At 45.8% G+C, this 24,421-nt stretch overlaps 1 protein-coding gene across 1 annotated transcript in view; it reads left to right on the top strand.

Moving 5' to 3' along the window:
- Positions 1 to 9,486: 9,486 nt before the first annotated feature.
- The window catches only part of TMEM233 (transmembrane protein 233), a 34,684-nt gene continuing 19,749 nt past the window's right edge, over positions 9,487 to 24,421 (top strand). Inside the window, exon 1 of the mRNA XM_075534247.1 lies at positions 9,487 to 9,672. Within this exon, the coding sequence (XP_075390362.1) occupies positions 9,487 to 9,672 (186 nt within the window). The remainder of the gene's footprint in view (positions 9,673 to 24,421) is intronic.

The following is a 24,421-nucleotide window of genomic DNA, read 5'->3' as shown; positions in this document are numbered from 1 at the left end:
TAATTCTGTGCCTCCTGATTTTTGAACATAAAAGATGATGTACAAAAAAAACACCACAAACTTGTTGCAACCAACTCAATTTAACAGGGTTTCTGAAACTATAAGTCTTTACGGAAGCCAGATGTCTCATCTTTCTCTTATGAAGCAACTGGTAGGGTCCAACCATCAACCTTTCAGTTAGCAACCAAGCACTTCCATCAGCACAGCGCCGGGGCTCCTTACAAAGACAATACACGGTAATCAAACCAATTCCTTCCCATAGCGACCTAGAGGACAGAGCAGAACTGCTTGGGTCTCCAAGGCTGGACACCTTTACAGGGACAGGCTGCCTCCTCTTTTACCCACAGAGTGCTGGTGGATTTAAAGTGTTGACCCTTTTGTAAGAGCCCCCCAATAAAATGATTAATAAAAAAAATAAAATGTTGACATTGTAGTTAGCAACCCAACACTTAAACATCTATGCTACAAAAGATCCTAGAACCTCAAGAATATGCCATGAAATAAAAAGAGTTAAAGTATCATACGGTTATTAAAGCCATCAAAAATAATCCATCAGATAAGGGACGTTGTCTTCCTGTTAGCAACGTGTGGGAAAATTACACATGGATATACACACAGGACTAGAAGGGGACAAGACAGAGGTCAGTGGCTAGGTATGTTGAGGATTTCGACCACTGACAATTTTATGATTTACACGATCACTATTATAATATTTGCATAAGTACAGTGAACCCTGTGAGAGCTGGAACCCAGCAGGACTGCCTTTTTTATCAGGTGTCACAAGTTTTCCACCTTTGATAGGTTGATAGTCTTACCACTTTTCTATTGCTGGTTTACGTGGAAAATAGAATTTTCCTTCTCTGACAGGTTTCTGCCTTAAACAGATTCCAGCTTTCAAAGGTTGTACTGTATTATCATGTGGTCCCTGCCGACCTCATCCATGAGTTTAACAGCCCGGTACAGACACAATTTTGTTTTGTTTTTAGGTAGAAGGTAAATCATTAGATATTTATTTTACAAATAATTTTATTTGGGGCTCTTACATATAGCAATCCATACATCTATTATATCGAGCAGACATGCACAATTATTGGAATCAAAAATTTCTAAACGTTATCTTCCTTCTTGAACTCATTGATAGCAGTTCCTCTTTTGTTATTTTCCCTCCCTCCCCACCCGTGAACCCTTAATATATTATGTATTATTATTATTTATACATATCTTACACTTCCCTACTATCCTGACATTCATCCCCTCTAGGGGGGTTATTCAACCATCAGTGACATTCATTCCCCTTCTCCCCCTTCCTCTCACTTCCCTTCCCCTACCCTCCTGGAATCACTACTCCTGTTACTGTTTCTGAGGGAGTTTGTCCATCCCAAGTTCCGTACATTGAAAGCTCTTGTCTGTGCAGCTGTATGTGCACCAGTCTAGTGGGATTTGTGAGGTAGGACTGAGATGATAATATTCATAGGGAGGAAAGACAAAAGAACTAGCGGCGTGTTGTGTATTTCCTCAGTGTTAAACTGCCCCCGGATGTATTTTTTCTTCTGCACAGCCCCTCTGTGCGGGAATGCCCAATTATCTACTGATGGGCTCAGGGTCTCTACTTTGACCACTTTATCACCTTGATACTACTGTTTATTTTGGAACTTCTGATGCCTGCTCCTGTTAACACCTCATGATCACACAGGTTGGTGTGCTTCTTCCATGTGGGCTTAAATTTTTAAAGCTTCAAGCTTTCAAAACCCCAGACACTATATCTTTTAATAGCCGGGCACCATGTACTTTATTCACTACATTTGCTTATGCACCCATTGTGCACCCATTGCTTATGCACCCATTGTGTCTTCGGTGACTGCATGTTGTCATAGCATGCAGTCTGCAAGAAGAGTGCAGGCCAGGTTCTGTCCTTCCTTCCTGGTGCATCCGCAGAAGACTGCAGCAGAGACTGCAGGTGAAGCCTGAGGGAGGCACTTTCCCTCTGTCCTGAATGGCTTCATTACAAGGCAGAGTTTTAGAAATTAGCAGGAAAGAACCTGTTTATGCCCCTTCATATTCTCCCTTGGCCCCTAATTTCAGCTGGTTTGTTTGTTTTGTTTTGTTTCCTTTTGGGAGGATCAAAGTTGTTGGAAACTGGAAAGGTAAATGGTTTCCTAATAATATTAGCCAAAAGACACTGTTCTTTTGTAGCAAACCCCTGAGACCAGAGAAGTTGCTTTATGACTACTGAAGCCTGGTGCTTCAGACTAATGGGAAATTTGGCAGCAAATGCATTCGACCTCCTACCATTTCCTAAAGATCTGGAATCTTTCGCTGGCATTTTCACAGATCAGCAGAATCTCAGCATCTCTTTCTCTCTGTGTCTATCTGTCTGTCTGCCTCTCCTTTCACTTTGGACACAGTTAAGATAGAAAGATTTAAGATGTAAGATCAAAGAATTCTAGCACACACTCATGGATTCCAACCCCATGTCACTGCACAGCATAGGCTAAGGGGTCAGTGTGGCCCTGGGAAGGTGTTCCTTGAATTCAATCCATTTTCAGTCCTGTTGGAGACCTGGTGGTGTAGTGGTTATGTGTTGGGCTGCTCCCCATACAGTCAGCAGTTCAAAACCACCAGCCACTCCTCAGGAGAAAGCCTAGGTTTTCTAGTCCTGTAAAGAGTTATGGTCTTGGAAACCCACAGGGGCAGTTTTGCCCTGTCGCCATGAGTCAGAATTGACTTGATGGCAGGAGTTTGGTAGTCCACAGAACCTCTTTCTTTGGCAGCATACATTTTCATTTCACCTTTAGTGCGCATCTGATCATGCAATGTCTCAATCTGTCAATCTGCCTTTCTCTGTCCTTTCAAAGACTGTCCCCTACCCTGTGAGACCACAAATCACAAAGAAATCATTACAAATCCAGACAAGGAATTTCATCACAGAATTTGCATGTCAACAACAAAAAACACTCAATGCCTCATGATCAGGGAATGGGTCCAAAAGTAAGAGTCCATCTAAACAAGGGGGAAATACATACAAAGGAGCTTCCAAGAGTTCATGGGGAAATGAAAAGATCATGGATTTCCATGAACCTTTCGAAGCCCCTTACAGACTCATATTTCTATCTATGCAAAGAGGCTTCGCTTATAACACAGAGCAGAAACGGCAGGAAACAGTCTGTAGCCTCATGTTAATGAGGAAACACACACACCCCGAGCTGGGAAGCAACAACTTCTCATGTTTGTGGTGGTTACTGATGGCTGGTAGCTAACAGGTGACGCTTCTTCTTGTTCTTGTTTTCCTTCATTCCCCAACTCCTCTAGGATCCACTCGAATTACTTTTACATTCAGAAACGAAAGCTGTTCTTTCGGATCAGAACACAGGCAGGGATCCAGAAAGTTACAGAAAGCATTCCTGGGGACCAGCTGTTAGGAAGTCACTTTCTGCGCCTCCTTTAAGGAGGGAAAGCACAGCCGCACAATTAAGCAATCAGCCAGTAGGGTTCATCCAAGAGCAATAAACTGACCTCTCAAGAGAGAATTAGTGAAGTGGAGAAATCAGAACTGGAAACCCTGACTAAGTGATCTAATGTATCCTTCAAGGATTGGCATATATACATTTCACTTTCTGGTGTGGCCACTCTTTTTTCAATTTAATTGTAAATGTTTCAAGTGGTCGCCATTTCCCTGCTACATTTTAGACCAGTCAACAAGCTATTAATCCATCTTGCCTGAGCATCACATAAAGAACTTATGCAAAACTTCAGAGATGTCTGTCAAACTCTCCTTCGAAGATGCACTGGCAGAACAAGTATTTCCAGTTATAGCCAAACTCAGTTCAAACCCCTGCCATTTCCCCTGAACTAGGAGACCTCACACAAGTCCCTTTATCTATCTGATTAGTCCTAAATTCAACTCAATGCCATTGAGACCATTTTGATGCAAAATGACCCTATAGTACAGAGTGGAACGGTCTCTGTGGGATTCTAAGTGTGTGAATCTTTATGGAACCTCATCTTTCTTCCTCGGAGTAGCTGGTGGCTGCAAACTGCTGGCTTCATGGTAACCCACCACACCACCAAGCCGCCTCCTCCTCTGTAGAAACCTCTCTACCCATCTCAAAAGGGTGACGGCAGGGAGTGAGGTTTTGCATTCGAGGAGGGCATGGGGTGCACAGAGGTGGTACTCAGTATATATGTGATGACTCTGGAATGTGGAACCAATTTGGAGAGTTGTCTTCCTTGCAGACAAGCTAGGCTTCATTGAATCAACTAGAAAATCCACTTGATCTAGCCCCAATCCAAGAACAATTAGTTCTGATCACATGGCCCTGCTCGATACTCACCATTATGAAATGATCACTGAAGACAAGGGTGCTACAGCAAAGTGTGGGGAACAAAGCAGATGGTGCTTGGCTAGCAATCAGAATTATCTTGGGGTCTTAAAAAGGCTTGTATTCAAGCAAGCAGCCATCTAAGCGAGGAGTCCACTAAGCCCAGAAGGAAGAAGCACACCGGTGTGTGTGATCCAAAGACGATAATAATAAAATTCAAATAAGATGAAGGGGAAAGTATCAGAGCTAAAATTGTGAACACCCAATTTGTGGAAGGCTGTGGAGGGCAGTGGAAGACCAAAACCCATCTGCAGAGTATCTAATCAGATTGAAACGCTGGCAGATCCCCTCTAGCCAGACTATCATTTCATAGATCACTGTAATCCTGATTATACTGGATTAAATTTCACACTTGGTCAGTTGACCTCCCTCTAGACCAGACCTGAATTTTTTCTAGGTGCAAGGCTCTCTTGCTTACTCCATCACAAAAAAACTTCTTCCCTGGTTTTTAAAATATTGACGGTAGTCCTTTTTACTTACTCATTGTTTATATTTTATCTTTATATTGTTTTATCCTTACCACTTCATTTCATTTTCGCTCTTTATTGTTTTTGTTGGATTAAGGAGTGGAAGCATAGAGATACAAACTGATGCAAGGGTTTACAAGGGATATTGGGGGAGGGATTGGTAGGATGCGGAGATTTCCGGAGTAAACAATGAAGGTGGGGGGGGGGGTGAAAACTAGAACTGAAGGTGATTACGCAATTCACTTTAAAGGCAATTTAGTTGTGGGGGGGCGTTCTGGAATTGATTGTGGTGATGATTGTACCATTCTTCATGGTATGACTGAACTATTGAATATATGATATGTGGATTCAGTGTCAATAAAACTGTTTAAAAAAAAAAAGAAACCCAGTTGAAATGGAGTTGCCCAGTTGATGGAGACCCCAGGTGTTTCACAGTATAATTGGGCTTCAGAGAGTTTTAAATGGCTAGGTTTTTTTCTTCCACAAGGACATCACCAGGCCTTTCTTCTGAGGCCCCCCTAGGTAAACTCGAACTTCCAACCTTTTGGCTAGAGGCTGAGCATGTAGAATGTGTGGACCACCTAGGGACCCCATTTTGACATTTCCTTTGATGACACAAGTGAGTTGGAATGGACAGTAAAAGTCATGGTCTTGAAACAGCAAAATTCCATTTAGTTCCCAAACCTTGGCCTTGGTCCTCTCAGCTGAATGAGCCAGCCTCAGACCCAAATATACCTCAGAGAGCAGGGCCTTTTCACTACTGAAAAGACCCAGAACTTGAATAGTGGCTGTAAGGACTGAAACAATTATCAGAGTGAAGCATCATGCTTGAGGCTGAATCAATAGGGGGTGATGAGTAGTTCACGCAGAAAGCTGAAGGAAAGAGAAGACTCATAACCCAGGTCCCACTTGGAAAACCAAATTAACAGCTGGTTTGTCCACTCAACAAAAATTGAGCACGGAACTCAGGCAGTTGCTGTTCTAGACACGGGATAGAGCTGTGAGCCAAGCGGGTGGGTGGGGAGTTACCTTTCAGTAGGGCAATAAACAAGGGTAAAACTAAATCAACGAAGGGATTTCCAGTTGTGATGGCTATCCTGGAGGAAGTAAGCAGGATGAGGGGCTAAGAAGAGAGGATGGGAAGTAACGGAGATGAGCGGCTCGTGAGAGAAGGCCACAGGGGAAGAGAGTGGTTGGGGTGCTTGGGAACAGACACGCGTTGCAGGAAGGAGCAGCAGCAGGTACAAAGACCTTGGAGTAAGAAAACTGTTTGGATCATTGGGAGAGCGAGGGAGACAGGGGGGGCGAGGGGAGTTGATTCTGACTCTGAGCAACCCTATAGGAGAGTATAGAGCTGCTCCTGTGGCTTTCTGAGGTTGTAACTCTTATGTTTTCACCCTCGGAGCATATGTTGGTTTCGAACTGCTGACCTTGTGGTTAATAGCCCACCATGTAACCATGTCACCAGGGTCCCTCAAGGATGCCGAAAGGCAGTGGACAAGAGGATAGGCAGGAGATGAGGTTAGAGAGGCAGGCAGAGTCCATCAGCCAAGAGACGAGCCTTCAGAAGCAGGCCCTTGGGGAACTGAATGAGTTCATTGCTGATGTGCTGAGTTTCAGACAAAGGGGGGCATCTCCAAACTGAGATACAAGATTACATTCTAAGAACTAGAGGCAGGATTGGGATTTGAAAATGTGTTCTGCTGCATCAGAATCACTAGGATTGGGGAGGGCCACCCTGGGAAATTTGACGTCCATAAATCCTGGTTACGACGTGGAGATGAGGTCTGCAATGCTCCGAGAATGATTATATTCTTCAAACTATGCAAGCAATCAAAGCTTCCTCTTCTGAATTGTGGTTCCTCCCTCATTAGCATAAGCTCACTGTCCCCTAAAGATTCCTATATAATCTTTCCAGTTATTGCCACTTTGATCTTTTGGGTTGATTTCAGGGCAGTTGTTTAGGGGTTCAATCACCCTCCATAGCTCTGGAAAGCTAAAATTCCATTCTTCATTTTCCCTCTTTTGGTCAGGATTTTTCCATGGGATTTTTGATCAAAATGTTCAGTGATGGCAACCTGGTGGCATCTAGCTTTTCTGGTCTCATGACAAAATTGTTCATGGTGGCAGTGAGCTGTACCTTCTGTATCCCCTTTCAATTCCCGACTTTCCTTCTTTCTCAGTTGCTCCAGGTAACTCCAGACCAATTCAATGGATTGATCTGGAATGGCCACACACAAGCTGTTGAAGCCTCAGGCACTACACAATGAACTAGGAGATAGAACAGAAGCCTAAACATGGTACAAGCGCATTTCCCGGGATATGCCATAGACCTGTGACCCTTAACCTCCAAACCGAGGAGCCAAACCCCATGAGGTGTCTGGTTGTCCGTAAGCAGCCTTGGCAGCTACTCTTGTTGTTACTGTTCTAAATATGGCTATCATACACCTTTTCACAAGTGTACAACTTACTAACAGCCATCACAGTAACTTGCAGGGCCACCCCGCACTTCAGCAACATGATTTTTTTCCATCCCTCCCACCCTGGTAAGCTCTAATAAACTTTGGTTTCTATAAACAGGCCTTGTATTTTAATATATATGTGAGGCCACACACTCGTCCTTTCATGATTGACTTATTTTGCTCAGCACAATGTCTTTCAAGCTCCAATCATACTGTACGTAGCAGGTATCAAAACTTCACTTCTTTTTAAAAAATCATTTTATTAGGGGCTCATACAACTCTTATCACAATCCATACATACATATATCAATTGTGTAAAGTACATTGTACATTCACTGCCCTCATCATTCTCAAAACATTTGCTCTCCACTTAAGCCCCTGGCATCAGCTCATTTTTCCCTTCCCTCCCCACTGCCCCCTCCCTCATGAGCCCTTCACTTCTAAACTGACTGTGGTGTTGATTGTACAACTCTTCTAGATGTGACTGAACCACTGCATTATGTTCCATGTAAATTATATGCCAATAAAACTGTTGTGGGGGGTGAAAACTTCACGTGTACTGGCTGAATAGTAGTACCCCATTGTATGTAAGGACCACATGGTGTTTATCTATCCGTGGATGGGCACTTAGGTTGTTTCCACCTCTTGGTTGCTGCGACTAGTGCTGCTGTGAACATGGGTGTGCAAGCTTCTATGTGAGTCTGTGTTTCCCAGCCTTTTGTGTTTACCCCTAGGCAGGGAATTGTTGGGTCATGTGACAGCTGTTTGAGCATTTAATTTTTTTAAATCATTTCATTGGAGGTTCATACAACTTATTGCAATCCACACATCCATTCATTGTGTCAAGCACATTGGCACATTTGTGAGCATTTGTTTTTTTGAGACCGTGCCTGATAGGCTAATATCAATTCTTTGTGGCCCTGCCAGCTCAGCATATCTGGATTTTTGAGGAAATCTTCGCAGCAATGGGTATCAGGATTGGGATCTTAGATCATCAACTGTGTTTGGGGGCAAGAGTGAGATTGTGCACTCAGGTTTGCCTGACTTGACATCAGTCTCATGGAGTCCTCAGCAGTCATCCCATGTGGACATCATTATTGTTGTGCTACCATTATGCCCTTATTGCAAATATAGAGGTTGGGTCTAGGGCAGTGGTTCTCAACCTTCCTAATGCCTCCACCTTTTCATACAGTCCCTCATTTGGTGGTGACCCCCAACCATAAACTTACTTTTGTTGCTGCTTTATCACTGTCATTTTGCTACTGTTAGGAATTGGACAACGCCCGTGAAAGGGTCATTTGACCCCCAAAGGAGTTGAGACACACAGGTTGAGAACCACTGGTCTAGTGACTCATGGTGACCTAGGCTTTGGGAAGTGGTGCTGTCAGATAAGCGTTGGACTACTCAAACCACAAGGTCAGTGGTTCAAGCTTACCAGCTGCTCCAAAGTGGCAAGGGGAGGCGTTCTGCCCCCATAAAGATTTACCACCTCTGCACTCCTATCACTGTAACTGGGAATGCACTCCGTGCAGGTTTCAGACAATTCCGTTGTTGAGTGATCCTGGGGACAGCCGGCTGCACACTGTAAGGTAGGCCTCTTGAAAACACCAGCCACTCCAGGCAGAAAGATCAGCTGGCTGGTGGTTTCAAACTGCTTATCCTGCAATTAGTAGTCAACGTAGACAATTTATAACCACTATTCCTCCGTCTGTTCCCCCCCCCCCCCCCTAGCATCCCTCTAAATGTCTTCAAATGCAATGATTGGAAACAAACCAGGCTCATCGCCGCAGCCCCCTGGTCGGCCAGACTGCAAATCCCTTTTCCTGGAGCTGCCAGGAGCTGCAGCCTTCTGTCTTCGTGGCAGCTGAAGTCTCAGTGTGTCCATCAAGGAGTGTGGTCAGTCTTTCCCCCTAGTTGATGCAGACGCCCGTCTCCTTCTCTCCTCCCCTATCTCCAGGCCCTCCACCCCCACCCCAGCCCCGCCTCCTAGGGAAGTTCTTGGCCCAGTCCTGAGCCCGAGCCCGAGCTGAGAGAGCGCCGGCGAGGACTAGCTGGGTGAGGTCACCTCTCCCCTGAGCCCAAAGCTGGGACTTTTCAGAGGCTCAGCAAGAGCTGCCGGCTGGAGCCCCAGACCGATCCTCTCTGCACTGTGCGCGCGCCCCCCGACTGGCCTCGCCCATGTCCCACTTTGATCCAGGCACGGACTTTAAGAGCGCTCTGGACAGCAGTCCGGAAGCCAACACTGAGGATGAAAAGACTGAAGAGGAGGTGCCCAGGCCCAATAACTACCTGTGGCTCACCATCATCTCGTGTTTTTGCCCCGCGTACCCCATCAACATCGTGGCGCTAGTCTTCTCCATCATGGTGAGTGCGCGCTCTGGGTCGGCGGAAACAGCAGGGGGAGGGAGATGGGACCAGCCGACTCTCCAGGGCTCGGGGCCCCTATTCCGGCCGCCGCCTGGCCAGCGTCCCTCCCCGCCCCCACCCCAGGGACTTTGGGTTCTCCAAGCGCCTCACCTCGCTCCTGCTCTTGAGAACCTTCCTTGAAACCACCTGCGCCCCCCACTCTGCGTTCCTTGTGACGCCCAGAACCCCAGCGGAGGGCCACCCATAGACAGGCTTCCCACCCTTCTCCTGTGCCGCCCACTGGGCCGCTCTCTCCCCCATCTGCCCTGCCTCCTTGCCCCCTCCTCTGCCAGTACTCCTAGGCTCCAAGAGAAGGTCTCCTTCACCTGTCTCCCCAGTCTTAGAGATAAGAACTTTCTCTGAGTTCCCGCGGCTGCGGCCCCTTGCTCCCAGCCAGTGTCTGTACCCGTGTAGATAGCCTTGGGGATCCCCAGCCCATCTCTAGTGAGTCCCCGCTTTGGGCTCAAGGGCTCGCGCTTTCTCTCTGGGGATGCAACAGTGCCTTCCTGCTTCTTCAAGCCCAGCTCCCTGTTCTTGTCACTCCAGGACCTAAGCCTCCTTCTCCAGATTGTCTGCGCTAACACACCTGCTCTGTTGGAGCCCCTCTCCCCTTGCAAGGGCACGCTCACTCCCCTCTCTGCTTCTACCCCACTTCGCTCCCCCTTTGCCACAGACCCTATCCCCGCCTCCCTTGGCGGAGCCCCTCAAAGGCTCTCAGAGCCCGTTCTGCCTCGGTGCCCTCCACATGCCTGCCCTAGTGTTCCCTCAAATCTGTCCTTCCAGAGACTCCGCTCCAGGAACCTCTGGAGGCCAAGGAGCTCCTAGGAGCAGAACCCCAGCAGAAGGGGCTCCTCCAGGTCCCTGCCTTATTGACTGGAGCAGCTGGCTCAGGGGTGATGGCAGGGTGAAGCCCAGGAAGGACTGTCCTGGGACAACCTTGCAGTGTACTCCCTCCCCCACTGCCCACTAGTCCAGCTCAGGGATGATCCCCAGGGCCCCACCCCCCAAAGTCCTCCCACCACTGCCATGCTGGCACCATGTTCACTTTGTGGGTATCCCCAAGGACCCCATTTGCCCCTCTCCAAATGTCTGCCATGTGTTTGCTCTCTGCCATGCGTAGTGGAGTGCAAGTGCGCGTCTGCTGAAGTTCCTACAAGTTCAAATTCCTGTCCTAAAGCTGTTTGCTCTCCAGCAAGTCACTGCGCCTCTCTGAGCCTCCCCCTTCTCTAAGCCTGGAGGCTGGCCACCCTAGCTGGAGGCATTGCAGTGAGCATGAATGAGATCACCAGCAAGTGCTCAGCGCTGGCCCTCCTGTGTTGCTTCTTGAGGCAGGCGCTGCAGGCTGGTTAAAACAGCAATCACTTCAAGACTTCTCTAGCCCCCTTCCCTAGTTTTGGCCCACAGCACCTCTCTCCATCTACTATAAAACCCCAAATCAAGCTCACTGCCATCAGGTCAATTTGGAATGGTAGCAACCCTATAGGACAGACTAGAGCTGCCCTTTTGAATTTCCAAGGTTGTGATTCTTTAAGGGAGCAGAAAGCCTCACCTTTCACCAATGGGTCAGTTGGTGGGGTAGAAAGCAGCCCAATGACTAATCTACTGCACCGCAGGGTCCCAAACTGAGCTGGCCTCCCTTTTCCAGAAAAAAAAAATCACTCGGTGCCTCCCTAGCAATGAAAATGTTTTATATTACAGCCCACCGTCCAGGATAAAGTGTAGGTATCTGCTCTTGTAGGCCTGTTCCATTGCCGCCCAGAGGGCAGTGTCGCCCACTTGGGAGAAAACACTGCACTTCACTACGACAGCAGCTCCAGTTATTAATATGCAATAGTATGGCGGTTGTAAAACCAAAATCCACTGCCTTCAAGTTGATGCCAACACAGAGTGACCCTATGGGACAGGGTACAACTGCCCCTGTGAGTTTCAGAGACTCAGTCTCAGAGTGGCTGATGGTTTTGAGCCTTGTACTTGGCAGCCCAACACATAACCACTACGCTCTCCATATGAATACACTAAAGTATAGCAGCTATACTCTCCGTTATTAACATGCTACAGTACAGCAGCTACACTCTCCAGTTAGCAATATGCTAGTGTCTGTGTTTCCTCATTAAAAATAGAAGCTCCCTGAGGGCAGGGCTATTAGTCAGTGTTGTTTGCTGTGTGTCCTCAGCACCTAGAATGGAACCGGCGCTGGCAGATGCGTAATCAATCTTATAAAATGAATGGATGACTGGTGTAACCAGATGGTGGCTTCTGCTCTGCTCTGGCTGCTGTTCTCTGTATGAGTCCTGAAAGCCAGTCCATCTGGTCCCTTAGGGCCAGCCCGCCCATTTCCTACCTACCCTGCTCTCCTCAGAGATCCAGCCTAGAGCTTTGCTGGGGCTTCTGCAGAGAAGCTGGGGTGGATGCGGCAGCCCCACTTGCTAGGCGGCAGCCGGCTCCATGGCTGGCACGCAAACTCCATTCTAGTTTATTCATGAGGCAGCCAATCCCCCACCCCCGACGCCATTTATAAAAATGCCTGCAGAGGCTTTTTTCTCGCAAGTTTGGGACCTGCTACCTCTCCAGGTGGGGTGAACAGGTTGGATACGAACACACTTGGTGTATCCTGGGGGTGATGTTTGCATACGCTTTGAATAGACACCTTTTCCTGACCCCTCTACCCCCCCCCCCCCAATTCCTGTTCCTTTCCCTCTGAGCTTCTTGTCATAGCCCCAGAGAACCTTCGGTTGTGAGAACACAGACTTTAGAGTCTGAAAACTGCCCGTGGGCAAGTTACCACCTGTATCTAGCCTTGGTTTCATCCTCTATAAAGCAAGAACCTCAAGTGTTTTAAGTTGAAACACCATGTTGTGAGGATTCGACAAAATTAAGCCTGTTAAGCCCCCAGCACTGCACTAAGAACAAATATTAACCGTCAACAGACAGATTGGGAGTCTGGAGACATACATTGCGCATGAGAACAAACGTGACATCAAAGGAATGACATGAATCCCCACTGCACTCCCTGGAGGCTTCTGATCAGGCTTTCCCACAGTGCCGGTCTGGACTGGGCAAGGGTGGTTTTCCGTGCCCCAAGGGCAAAGAGAAAGAGGAAAAGTGGGTGGAAGGAAGGTGGCCGACAAACTGCTACCAGGTGTGTTGGTCGCAAAGGTGTCTTGCAGTGTTCAGTCCTGGCTATGTTCATTTCTCGTGTATACTTTGTGCTCAGTTCCAGCATAGTAAGGAAGGGTGATACCACTCTCCACAGAGGCAGGTGGGAGAGTGGGAGCATTTATGTCGGCCCCCGGGATTGGGAGTGCTCCTAGAAGTTTACAGGAAGGGCCTATAGGAAGGACCGTCGTGTCCTGCCATGCTGGGCATGATCCTCCCAGTGAGCAGGGCCCCTTCGCAAATGCCTCCATACCTTAATGGAGCCCAGTTCTATCCAGACCATGCAGGCTTCCATGAGATAGAACTGATTTCAGTGCCAATGACCATCAATAAATGCCAAGAGTCCTCCCCCATGAAGATACGCTGTGAGATGATGCAAACTGATGAAAATGTACACGTATGGAAAATATTAACAGGGCTCAACATAACTAGTTCCCAGAACTTTAAAAAGAGCCCACAACCTCGAAAACAATGAATATCTTTACTCTTTAGACCATGTCTGAGAAGGACCCCTGTGAAAACACAAAGCAGGCGTGTACAGGTGCCTTGAAAAGTCCACTTCTGAGAAGAGTGCTCAGGGCGGGAGTCTCCAGAGTTGTCAGGAAGCATGCTGCAGATTGGGGCTGGCACAGCACCACTGACTGGTGGAGCTCTGTGTGTCGGGCACTGCCAGTGGAGGGGACATAGAAGTCCTTCTCTATGTAGAAGACGGATAAGTTGGAATTCATTTTAACCTTCACTCCATTTCAGGGATACAGAATTTCCCTCCAAATAGGACCACTGCAATCCCATATGTGGTCCCTTCATGTGAACTTGAAAACAGCCCCTGCACACCAGTCAGACACAGACTTGCCCCAGGAGACAGGGTTTGGGAAGAGGGGTGTAGGGCTGGCTTTCAGATCATCCTCATTGTGTGTCTCTCTCCCATCTGGGACCACTACTGTTGTGAGCTGCTGTCAAACTGACCCTTGACTTATGGCCACCTTTGCACAACAAAACTGGACTGTTGTGATCCCTTAGGTCTTCATGGACTGATTTTTGAAAGAAGACCACCAGGCCTTTATTCCTCATCTCAGTGCAGCAGCTCTGCTGAAACCTCTCGCATCCCACAGCAACACATACACCTCCACTGACAGATGGTTAGTGGCTACACTTGAAGTGCATTGGCCAATATTGGAATCCTGCCCAGAAGGTGAGAATTTTTACCATTGAGCCACTACTGTCCCCCCCACCCCACCCCATCTAGGTGATCTTGTTTATTCAGCCTGAAAGGAGCCCCAAGCTTTTCTAGCATGGCTGTTAATCCAGGTAAAGGATTGCTTATTCATTCAACAAATACTGATGGAGCCAGGTTCTGTTCCAGGTCTGGGAATGCTCAGATAGTCAGGGATTTTTGTGCCCGTTTCTGCTATTGGGACAGGGAAAATCTCTGCCCTCCTGGCTCTGGAAGAGGGGTTTCAGACAAGCTGCAATGGCACTGACCATTCTGAGTGAGCTTCATTTGGCTTAGTAGTTGGACTGGCCTATCCCTGGAGCCATGGTGGCGCCGTTGGGTAAGCCTTGGACTGAACAGCAAGGTCAACAGTTCAAACCCACCAGCCAGCCACTTCTAGGGAGAAAGATTTGCTCTGATAGCTGTTTCTAGCCTCAGAAATCCTATATAGGGGTGTTATGAGTCAGAATGCACTCAGTGGCAGTGGGTTTGGTTTGGATTTTGGGTCCAGCCCTGGAGACGGGAGCTGAGTTCCTACTGAGCCTCCAGTCCACGCTGGCTTTCAGGATACAGTCATTTGAACCAACTACCAATGACATTTGTGTGTGGATATAAACCTGGCCTGGGTGTGTACCAGTATGCTTTCACCAGAACCTCTTCTCCATCACACCTCCACAACCCATCTGGATACCAGCCACTAAGGTTCACGTTCCTTTCTACTATGTATGATGTCTGTCACTTCGCATACAAGTGCCCCAGTCTTTCTGAGGCTTGGTTTCTTTCTTTCTTTCTTTTGCATTTGTGAAATGGGGGTAGTATGCATTGACATGCTCTTGTGGCACGTTCATGATAAATATTCTAAGCTATCCAATCAATGCTTAGATTAGGACACTCTGTAAGTATTAACAATGATGATGATCATGATAACCCACTGCCACTGGGTCAATTCCAACTTGGAGTGACCCTCCACACAGGGAGCAGTGGCTGCTCCCTGGGGCTGCCCAAGCGATCTGTCTGTACAGACTCCGAGCGCGTCATCGCTCCTCCACAGAACCGCGGGTGCAGTCTCGCCTCGGACTTTGCCGTTAGCAGCCCCACGGCTAACTCACAGAGCCACCGGGGCTCCTGATGATAGGATCGATGTGGGTACGTCCCATCTGACCGTCAATAAGAAGACTAGTCGTTCTTTTTTCTCGTGGCGCCTCTCTGCTTATTGAGATGAGCAATAAAAGCAGTAACTACATGGCTGGGATCATTGCTGTAGCCCAAAGAGAAATGTCAATGCTAACCGAACACACAAACAAAATACACTTAAGAGGGTATCAGCTTAAGGATGGAGTATTGAATGTACCTGTTTTTATTTTTGGTCACTCCTTTCTCAGTACATTAATGGGAGTGTGAGCACCCACCGACAAGAAGAGAGCAAAACAGATGAGAGTGGGGAAAGACAGAGAAAGGCCGCTTGAGCACTGACTGGTCTTACAGAGTACATAACTCTACCATCGAACTCTGCAGAGAAAGAACCCAACAGGAGGAATGGCAACTTGTTCAGCAAGACCCCAGAAACTAGGCTCATGACACGGCGGAGATCCCTTCTTGGGAGGCAGAAGTGAAGGGTAAGGATGACGAAAGGGGGAACCCTGGAAGTGGGTTTGTGAAGCCCTGAGGCTACCAGAGATTGCAACCGTGGACAGCCAGGCAGCCAGAAGATGGAAGATTTGTTTTTTGGTGATGTTCACCAGAAAGCTCCACCAAGTCATCACCCAAAGTTGAGAGTAGAGTTTTAGTGACATAACAACAAATCTGCATACTAAACAGTGAAGCAAGTCCCCAACTCCTGCTCCCACTGGGTTCTCTTCCCCAGGCATCTGGGCAAGAACCTGGAAAATTTCACTCCAAGGATGGGACAAGCCCAAGAAAATAAAGAAAGGGGTGAAAAAATACAACAAAATAGCATTTTCACGTCCTCCAGATAAATGAACAGGTCTCCATCCAATGGCCCAAAACAGCCATCAGTTGATGTACCCTTGCCTCACTCAATGACACCAAAGCATTTTATTGTGTCTCACTTTAAAACTTGAAACAGTAGCTAAAGATTACAGACGTTGGTGAAGGCCTGTGAAATAAGATACAGAAACAAATCACAGCAGGAAACGGTGTGATAAAATAAATAATGTGAGGAGCAGAAGAAAGCCAAGAAATACATTATTAAAAAATATATAGTCAATGCTAACCCCAAGGTCAGCAGTTCAAAACCACCAGCAACTCCATGGGATAAAGTTAAGGCTTTCAACTCCCATGAAGATGCACAGTCTCAGAAACCCATGGGGCAGGTCTCCTCTGCCCTACAAGGTCACAATGAGTTGGAATCGACTCGATGGCAGTGATTTTTGTTGTTGTTTTATTTTTATGAGTACAGATCTACTCAATGAGCAGTTCTCTCTCAAATGTTTCTCAAATCTTGTCTTTCTTGCATTTAATTATAAAGAAATAAAATTTTATTCCTAAATCTTAAAATGATATATATGTGCATGTGTGTATAAATGTGTATATATGTGTGTACGTGTATGTATATATACAGACATATATATATGTACATATATATATATATTCAAGAAAGTGCAAGAGACTTTGAGAAACATTCTAGGAAATCTAGCATCTAGCCAACAAAAGTCCCAAGGGGGGGGAGACAAAGAAAATAGAAGAGAGTAAAGTAGCAAATAAATAATCTCTACACCTACATCTATACCTACCTATCTAGATCTACACCTACACCTCTATCTGTACCTATAGATGAGCCCTGGTGGTGCCGTGGTTCTGCATTGGGCTGAAACCCCGTGGTCTGCAGTTGGAAACCACCAGCGGCTCCTCTGGAGAAAGACTAGGCTTTCTACTGGATGCACTCCCCTCAAACAAAGAGGTAAACCAAAAAGAGACAGACACAGAATGGAGACAAAAGGGATTCAATACAGGGGAAAAGCAAAGATAAGTCTTCCTCAAACAAGACAACCAGGCTCAAACCCATAAGAGAGGCAAATGAAGCCATTTTCACAATCCATGACCATGATCATAGGCTGGCACTGTAAGCCACAGATCTGCCCAAAGCCTAACCACGCCTACTTCTGGAACACAAGGTCTGTGGTCAAAAAGAAAGTAAAGACCCACAAAATGAAAAAGAACCCCAGTTGGTGGTGTCCTTTGCACCCCACACCCATCTCCACCGGGGAGCTGCTCGTCCACCCCAGGATGTCCCCAGTGGACTTCAGTGAGATGTAGAAAGCAGCGTGTGCTTGTTTCACTTTGCTTGTGTTTCTCTTCCTTTTTGTAGTCTGGGCAGAAATTAGAAATAACAGTTCTATAAATCACGCGAGGTCAAAACACCACCCCCAATTTGGGGCTCTGACTGCTGGCTATAGTTCGTTAGGTCTCTCAAAGTGACTCCCCTCAAGACTCTCAGGCCCTTTCCACACAACTGTCAGTGGGAAAAGGGGCCGTCCTTATAATATACGATAGTATGGACCCTTTAGACTTATTCCTTAGGGATTTCTACCCTTGAAGCTCTGAAGGGCGTTGCATAGTTCCAGGTCATAAAGATCTTGCCTGAAGTAAACCACTGTTTAAAAGTCCTATGATAGACACCTGCGGATTTTACACCTGTCCATGGCACCCAAACAACCCCTGCCTACTTTACTGCTTTCATGAACCTCACCTGTATGGGAAAGGGGGATGCCACCAGGATTTCCACTTGAAAATCTGAAATTTAAACCGCTTCACAGTCCTTTCAGTCCTGGCTCATTGCAGACACAGACAATCTATTTCACGATGTTAATTTCTGTGTTCTTACAAAAGTAAACATACTTAAAATGCCAACCTAACTTATTGATGAAAAGATAAAACAGCTGAATTTGTCATGATAGGGGGAAAGAGGAAGCTAAAAGAAGAGTAGCCATGAATGGATGGCTGCTGGCACTGGATTATGGGAACATGGGAACCAGACCTAGGAGAGGCACGAGGGAACTCCGTAACTAAACTGTGGAGTTGATGCATGGCTGGATGGATGCCGCTGTACATGAACCGAACAACTGATGGATCAGTGAGCTATGATCAAATGACTGCTGGTCAGTGCACTGATGGATCAGTAGATTGAGGGAACGATGGCTCATGCCGATGGTAGGCACAGAGGGTAAGACAAGGAACAAAACAATTAAGTCCCTACCCTTATAGTTTTGTAAAATAATAATAGGTACAAGTCATTGAGTAAATGTCTCAAAAATTGTGCTGAGTGTTTAACGTGTTTGAGCCACAAACCAAGCAGTTGCTAATACTAACAATACTATTGATAAGATAGGAGTTATGGTGCCATAATGGTTACATGGGGCTGCTAACCACAAGGTCTGCAGTTCGAAGCCACCAGCCACTCCGCAGGAGAAAGACAGAGCTATCTATACTGGTCAAGAGTTACAGCCCCAGAAATTCACAGGGATCGTGTCCTATAGGATCGCTATGACTTGACATCCACTCAATAGCAGTGAGTTAGGTTCTATTTCTGGTTTGTTGTTGATATTATTACAGATAAGAAAGGTGGGACTCAAAAGAGGTGAAGTGCTTTGTTCAAGGTCACACAGATAGTGAGTACAAGAACCACGATTGGAGTCAGACCTTTTAGACACCTGAATCTGTGCTTGTCTACCTGGTAAACCCTCCACAACTCTTTCAAGGCTCATCTGGGCAACGGTCTCCTCCATGAAGCTTTCCTGCTGTCCTGTAAACCCCCAGTGCACCTTGACGTCTTTGTACTGGATGCTTAAGGTTGCCCCTTGAGGTTGTGCTGTTAGCCAGAGCACCAAGCACGATGCCGCACACATGGTCAGCATGTAACACGTCTTTGAAAAATGAATGATCTACAGTGACAGAGGCTGGGCTTGCTGCTACCTTCATCTCTAAGGACTTCCTGCCATTTCTCAGCTAAGTTCTGCCTTTGTGCCAAAACATTTTCTGAAAACATTCAAGAGCCCAGGTTAATGCCAAGGGCCACTGAGAATTTGGCCAAGGCTTGGTTCCCAGGATCATTTCCCTGGCTGGTCTGGAGCTCACCGATACTTTCAACACCACAGACCAACGGGCTTCCTTTAGAAATGAGTCTTATTCTCACGTGGCCAGTCCCAGGATGAAACCCTTGAATTCAAAGCCCCTCATCCAGAATACGATGTTTTTTGAGGATGAGCATAAACATAGCTGAAAACTTCCAGCATTGCATGTTCTGGAACCAAGTTTGAATTTCCCAAACCATGCTTTTCAGATCATTGTTCTGCCAGACGTTAACAAGTTTTAGCAGGAAGTTGTGAAATCAAAGTCTTAATTAAGCAAAGGTCAACTGGTTCCTTATTTTGCAGCTTCTTGGAGCCTCTAGCAAGCCATTGTGTCTTGAGACTCTCCGAGATTAGACAAGATCAGGCGGTTCTGGGTGGTATGGCCGTAGAGGAGTGCCTTGTGATTCTCTAATGGGGCATTTACTAAGTTTCCCAGGACCCTGTGAGCATAAGGGAAATGTTGTCCTTAATAGTGCATTTGTTGTCACTTGTTGTGATCTGGAGTATTGTAGAGTGTTCCCTGTTTAACAATCTTCCCTGGCCCTTTTCCTAACACAGACGTTTTTATTTAATTAGTTAGTTTTTAACACAGATGTTTCTCATGGGTCTAATTAATCAAACATTTGCTGATTTTCTTCCTGTCTCACACCTTTATTCCTATGAATGAAATTAGGGACCCTGTCTTTCTATTTCCTTTACTGTCTATATCATATTTCTTATCCACCCCCCCACCCCCCCAGAAAGGGAGACCTCCTATATCTATAGCCTCTTTTTGGGTAGGTTTATTGGTTCTTTGTTCTAGAAAATTCTGCGGCATCTTTTTAAGAGTATGGTGCTACTACTATTGCTGCTATTGTTGTTATTATTACATTGGTACAGGTCTACTTAGTTTTCAAAGCATTTTCTTACTGACAACATTTTCACTTGTCCTTACAAAATCCCACCAAGACAGGCAAGAAAGCTGCTCTTCCCACTTATCCTTGAGGAAAATGAGACCTAGAAAGGTAACTTTAAGAGAACAAAATCAAAAATGGCAGTTCTTATCCCCATGGAGTTTACAGTCTCGCTTCTCAGTGCAGTAGTCAGGTGGCCGTACCTTGCCTGACTTCTGATCCCTTGGTAGGAGTACAGCTTTGATGTTCAGAATGCTTTCTCTTTTAATCGTCTTGTCCCATCAACATCAGCATATAGATTCTCAATCAAGGTTGGCAGAATTCCTCTAGCTTTTGCCTCTAATGATGGACAGGCAAAGAGACACTTCTCACTTGTCCTTGAGGATATTTATGGAGACAAACAGCCCAGAGGCCCAAGAGACAGACAATCACGAAAGAATTAATGGTGAAGAAGAAATGCATACTGTGGTCTGGAAGCCCAGTATTAGAATTCCCAGCACTACCTTGGGCACAGAAATGTAAGAGCAAGCAAAATTTAAACAAGAAATCCCACAGTCATCTGAAAACTCAGATGTTATGACTAAAAATATTTACTAGGTACCCATATATGTCAAGGTATTTTGATGGAGGCTGCTATCTAGGAGTTTGGAATCTGAGACAATATTGATCTATAGAAAGAGAGTCTTTACACCTAAAGAAAATTATCTCAGACTCTGCTGACGCACTGAAGTAAACCTACAGGTAAAGTGGGAGTGAGTTGAGAGAGAGAGAAAGAGAGAGACTCACTTACCTTCCACTAGCCAAATATGTACTATACTTAAAAGGGTGAAAGAGACGAGAATGACTTTGAAAGATTAAAAAAGTGGTTTGAAGAAGAGGGACTATATTCTAAAATTAGTAACTTCAATTATTAGCAACTCAGTAGATTAAAAATACTGGCATGTTCAGAACAACCCCCCCAAAATATTTTAAAGGAGAAATAAATTTAAGATCATGAAATATCTACACAAAGAAAGCAGCACCAAGAGACTAAAAACAAGCCAACAAAAGCAGTTACCTAAATGGAGAGACAACGTCATGTGCAGTGTGTTCGTCCCAGAGCGTGTCTGAGTTTGTCTCACCGCGGTGACCTGCGTGCTGCCATGAGACTTAGAGCTATGCTGGGAGGAGAGAGGGCTCACTGGTGGAAATCAGCCCATACTGCAGTATGGATTACACCGCAGTATAAAGAAAACAAAAATCCTCACACCTAGACCCCTAACCAACATCATCATGATGAACGAAGAAAACAGTGACATTGTGAAGGGTTTCAGTGTACTTGGATCTGCAGTCAATGCTCATGGGAGCAGCAATCAGGAGATCAAACAATGCACTTCCTTGGGCAAATCTGCTGCAAAAGATATCCTTAAAACATAAAAAGACAAAGAGGTCACTTTAAAAGACTAGGTGCGTTTAGCCCAAGTTGTGGCATTTTTAATCGCCTCGCATGCATGTGAGATCTGGCCCAAAGGAAGACCGGAGAAGAAATGATGCCTTTGAATGATGGTGGTGATGAAAATACCGACTGTATCTATAACCGCCTCCCTGTGGTCCATGACAGCAGAAAAGTGGCTGAAGGGAGACGTCAGTGTAAGATATGGCAAAATAATAATTGATAAGTTATCAAGTATCATGAGGGAGGGGAAGTGAAGAGGGAGGGGGGAATGAGGAGCTGGTATCAAGGGTTCAAGTATAAAGAAAATGTTTTGAGAATGATGAAGGCAACAAATGTACAAATGTGCTTGACACAATGGATGCACATAAGGATGGTGATTAGAATTGTACGAGTCCCCAATAAAACTATTTTATAAAATACTGAATATATCACGGATTACTGGAAGAATGAAGAATTCTGTCTTTGGATATGTACAGCTAGAATACTCCTCAGAAATGGGAATGGTGACGATTCAACCAAGGTGCAGCATAGCACCGACGGAACATACAACATCCCTCTAGTTCAGTGCTTCTCAACCTTCCTAATACCGCGACCCTCATGTTGTGGTGACCCTCCAACCATAAAAATATTTTCGTGCTACTTCATAACTGTAATTTTGCTCAGGGCAACCCCTGTGAAAGGGCTGTTCAATCCCCAAAGGGGTGGCAACCCACAGGTTTGAGAACCGCTGTTCTAGTTCCTGAATGCTTCCTCCGTGCCACTATCATGCCCCAGTTCTACCTTATAAATCCGGCTAGACCAGAGTATGTACATTGATACAGATAACAGCTCATCTGTCCATGGAATCCAGGACAGATGAGACCCTCGTGAACAGTAGTGGGAGTGGTGACACCATGAAAGTAGTGGGAAGGGGGGTGGGGGGTACTGGCCACAAGGTTGGATATATAAGCCCCATACCCAAGGGGACAAATAATAAAAACGTGGGTGAAGGGAGACAACAGGTGGTATAAGATATAAAATAACAATACTAATATATAATTGATGAAGTATTCACGAGGGTAAGAAGGTGGGAGGGGAAAAAAGAGGAGCTGATACCAAGGGCTCAAGTAGAAAGAAAATATTTTGAAAAGGATGATGGCAACCAACATATGTGCAAGGGTAGTTAAAACAACTCAATTATGGATTATTATAAGATCTGTAAGAGCGCAACAATAAAATGATTAATTAAAAGAAAATAAAAGAAATGGGAATGACATACCTGGAACATGTTATCAGGAAGTGACAGTCCCTGCAGAAGGACACTAAGCAGGTAAAGTAAAAAGTGGGTGAAAATGAGAAAGATCTTAAACAAGAACGGCTTCATAGCGCCTACTGCCACAGTGGTTTCAGAAATGGCAACAATCCTCAGGAGGGCACAGAACCGGGCCGCGTGTTGTCGTGCTGCATGGCGTCGCTACGAAGCAAGAGTTAACTGAACAGCACGTAACAACATTCATCCCAGTGTTAATTATGGTAAATTACGATAAGATGAATTAACATACAGGAGGCACAGTGCCTGGCACAGAGCAAGTGCTTAAACAGTAGTATTTATTGTTGTTGCTGCTGGGGGTTATTGTAGAAGATTTCACATAGGAGACTGATGAAGTAACTTCGACTACCTCTATTTATAACATGGACTAATATAACCATTAAGAATCGTGTTTTGCAGAACATTCTGTGATACTGAGAAATGATTAAGGTCTGAGAAAAAGATGAGAAAGCCAGAGTATGCATTGTATTTCAATGAGATCCTCACTTGCTGTACGAGATTTTGTATGGCAATATGCTCTCAGTTTTCTTGAGGATATACCTAAGGGTAGGACGGTTGGTCATGTGGTAACTGTATGATGAATTCAGGGAACTGCTAGTTTCCCAAAGCGACTGCCCCGTTTTACGTTCCCATCAGCAGTGCACACGAGGTTCAGTTTCTCCCCATCCAGCCAGCATTTGTTACCATCTTCTCTATTGTAGCCATCATAGTGGGGTGAGAGGTGTCTCATTTTGGTTTTGATTTGCATTTCCCTAATGGCTAATTATGCTGAGCATCTTTTTAAGTGCTTAGTGTCCATTTGCATATGTGCTTTAGAGAAGTGTGCCTTCAGATCCCTTGTCCGTGGTTAATTGGCTATCTGTCCTTCTAGTGTTGCACTGTAAGAGTCCTTATATATTCTGGATACGAGTGCCTCATCAGAAAAATGATTTGCAAATATTGCCTGCCCTTCGGTGGATTGTCTGGGTCTTGCTGCTTATAACTGCTTTGTGAGCTTTGTTAGAGGGGATTGTTTTTCCCCCCGGTATGCTGTGGCGTATTAGTGAAACAGCTACTTCTGGTTTTTGCTGAAAGCCTCTGTGTAAGTCTGGGTAGACTAGAGAAACAAATTCATAAACGCACATATGTAGAAGAAAGAGTTCTATAGACAAGAGCAATTTAATATTGAGAAAACATCCCAGCCCAGCGCAGGTCAAGTCCATAAATCGGTATGAGCCATATGTCTGCTACCACTCTATAAATTCCTCTTTAGACTCACAAAACACATGCAACGATGCCTAATGCAAGACGATCACAGGCCAGTGGGTGGAAGTCTGTGGATCCGGTGGTGGTGTAAGCACCTCAGCACTGGCAGGGGTCTCTTCAAGTGGCTTCTCTAGCTCTGAGGCTTTGACTGCCATCACCCTGTCTCCATGTGGCATGTCAACTACAATGTCTCCCAGGGAGTGAGTGTGTCCTGCCTCCGGTGAGCTATTTATCTCCTTAGCGTCTCCAAATGAGGTCGTCAAGCTGCCACCTGATTGACAGGCTAAACTCCACCCCTCCATTCTTAATCCTCTCAAATTGACAGCAGACGATGTAACTACCACAGCCTTTCCTTTGCACCCTCCC

The sequence above is a fragment of the Tenrec ecaudatus genome, chromosome 16 (assembly GCF_050624435.1).
Source record: "Tenrec ecaudatus isolate mTenEca1 chromosome 16, mTenEca1.hap1, whole genome shotgun sequence".
NCBI lineage: Eukaryota > Metazoa > Chordata > Mammalia > Afrosoricida > Tenrecidae > Tenrec > Tenrec ecaudatus.
The sequence above is the reverse complement of the archived record's forward strand: the minus strand, read 5'-3'. Positions and strand labels throughout refer to the sequence as shown.